The sequence below is a fragment of the Myotis davidii genome, unplaced genomic scaffold, assembly GCF_000327345.1.
Source record: "Myotis davidii unplaced genomic scaffold, ASM32734v1 scaffold238, whole genome shotgun sequence".
In the NCBI taxonomy this organism is placed as follows: Eukaryota; Metazoa; Chordata; class Mammalia; order Chiroptera; family Vespertilionidae; genus Myotis; species Myotis davidii.
This window is the reverse complement of record NW_006293779.1, coordinates 3974919-3975921: the sequence shown is the minus strand read 5'-3', so window position 1 is coordinate 3975921 and position 1003 is coordinate 3974919. Positions and strand designations below refer to the sequence as shown.

The 1003-nt window shown below is 42.9% G+C and overlaps 1 protein-coding gene across 1 annotated transcript in view; it reads right to left on the bottom strand.

The window, feature by feature from the left end:
- TRMT61B (tRNA methyltransferase 61B) overlaps positions 1-1003 on the bottom strand; it is a gene marked incomplete at its 5' end in the record, with an annotated part of 12076 nt that overhangs the window by 2198 nt on the left and 8875 nt on the right. The window contains 1 exon segment of the mRNA XM_015566425.1: positions 468-559. Within this exon segment, the coding sequence (XP_015421911.1) occupies positions 468-559 (92 nt within the window).

Here is a 1003-nt window from a genome sequence, read left to right as displayed (position 1 = left end):
TGAGGTTGTGCTATTCAGACATTGTTCCACATGAATTAAAGGGCCCAAATCATGCCAGGAAAACATGCCCCAAACCATAACACTGCCCCCACCAGCTTGAAGGGTTGTACTCATGCATGTAGGGTGCATGCTTTCATGCTGTTTCCGCCAAATTCTCGCTCTGCCATCTGCATGATGCAACTGGAAATGTGATTCATCGGTCCACATGACTCTTTTCCAATGCTGGACTGTCCAATCCTTGTGTTCCTGTGCGAATTTGAGACGTTTTATCTTGGTAACTGCAGACAGCAAAGGTGTTCGAACAGGCCTTGGGCTTCCATATCCCATGCAGTGTACGGTGCAGTGTATGGATAATTTGCCTACAAACGTCAGGTGGTCATAATAATCTGGCCACTCAGTGTATATGCCTAAATCAGTTACAAAATGAACATGTGTTTAAAATCACAAGTAATAGCCACATCACTCACTTTGCTAGATATACAGCACATGTACCACCCTGTTTAAGATTAGGGTATAAAACAGGCAAAGCAACTTGAGGATTCAACATATCCAAAGCTACCTGTGGGGGAAAAGGAGAATCAGACTGAATTTTGTTTAATTACGGCATAGGTTATCATGGTAAAATGATACACTTTTGGAAAGCAATTACCCAGTTAAAGTACTGCATTTTTTTGAATATTGTACTACTATCTTATTTTACTGCTCCTCAAAAGATATATTATCACACAATTTGTCATAGTACTACATAAAAATGGTGATGGCATGCCCTAGCTGGCTTGGCTCAGTGGATATAGTGTCGGCCTGTGGACTGAAGGGTCCCAGGTTCGATTCTGGTCAAGGGCACATGCCCAGGTTGCAGGCTGTATCCCCAGTAGGGGGCGTGCAGGAGGCAGACGATCCATGATTCTCATCACTGATATTTCTATCCCTCTCTGAAATCAATAAAAAAAAAATGGTGGTGGCATGTCTTGCACTGGGCAATGCTGGTAATAAAGGAATCCTT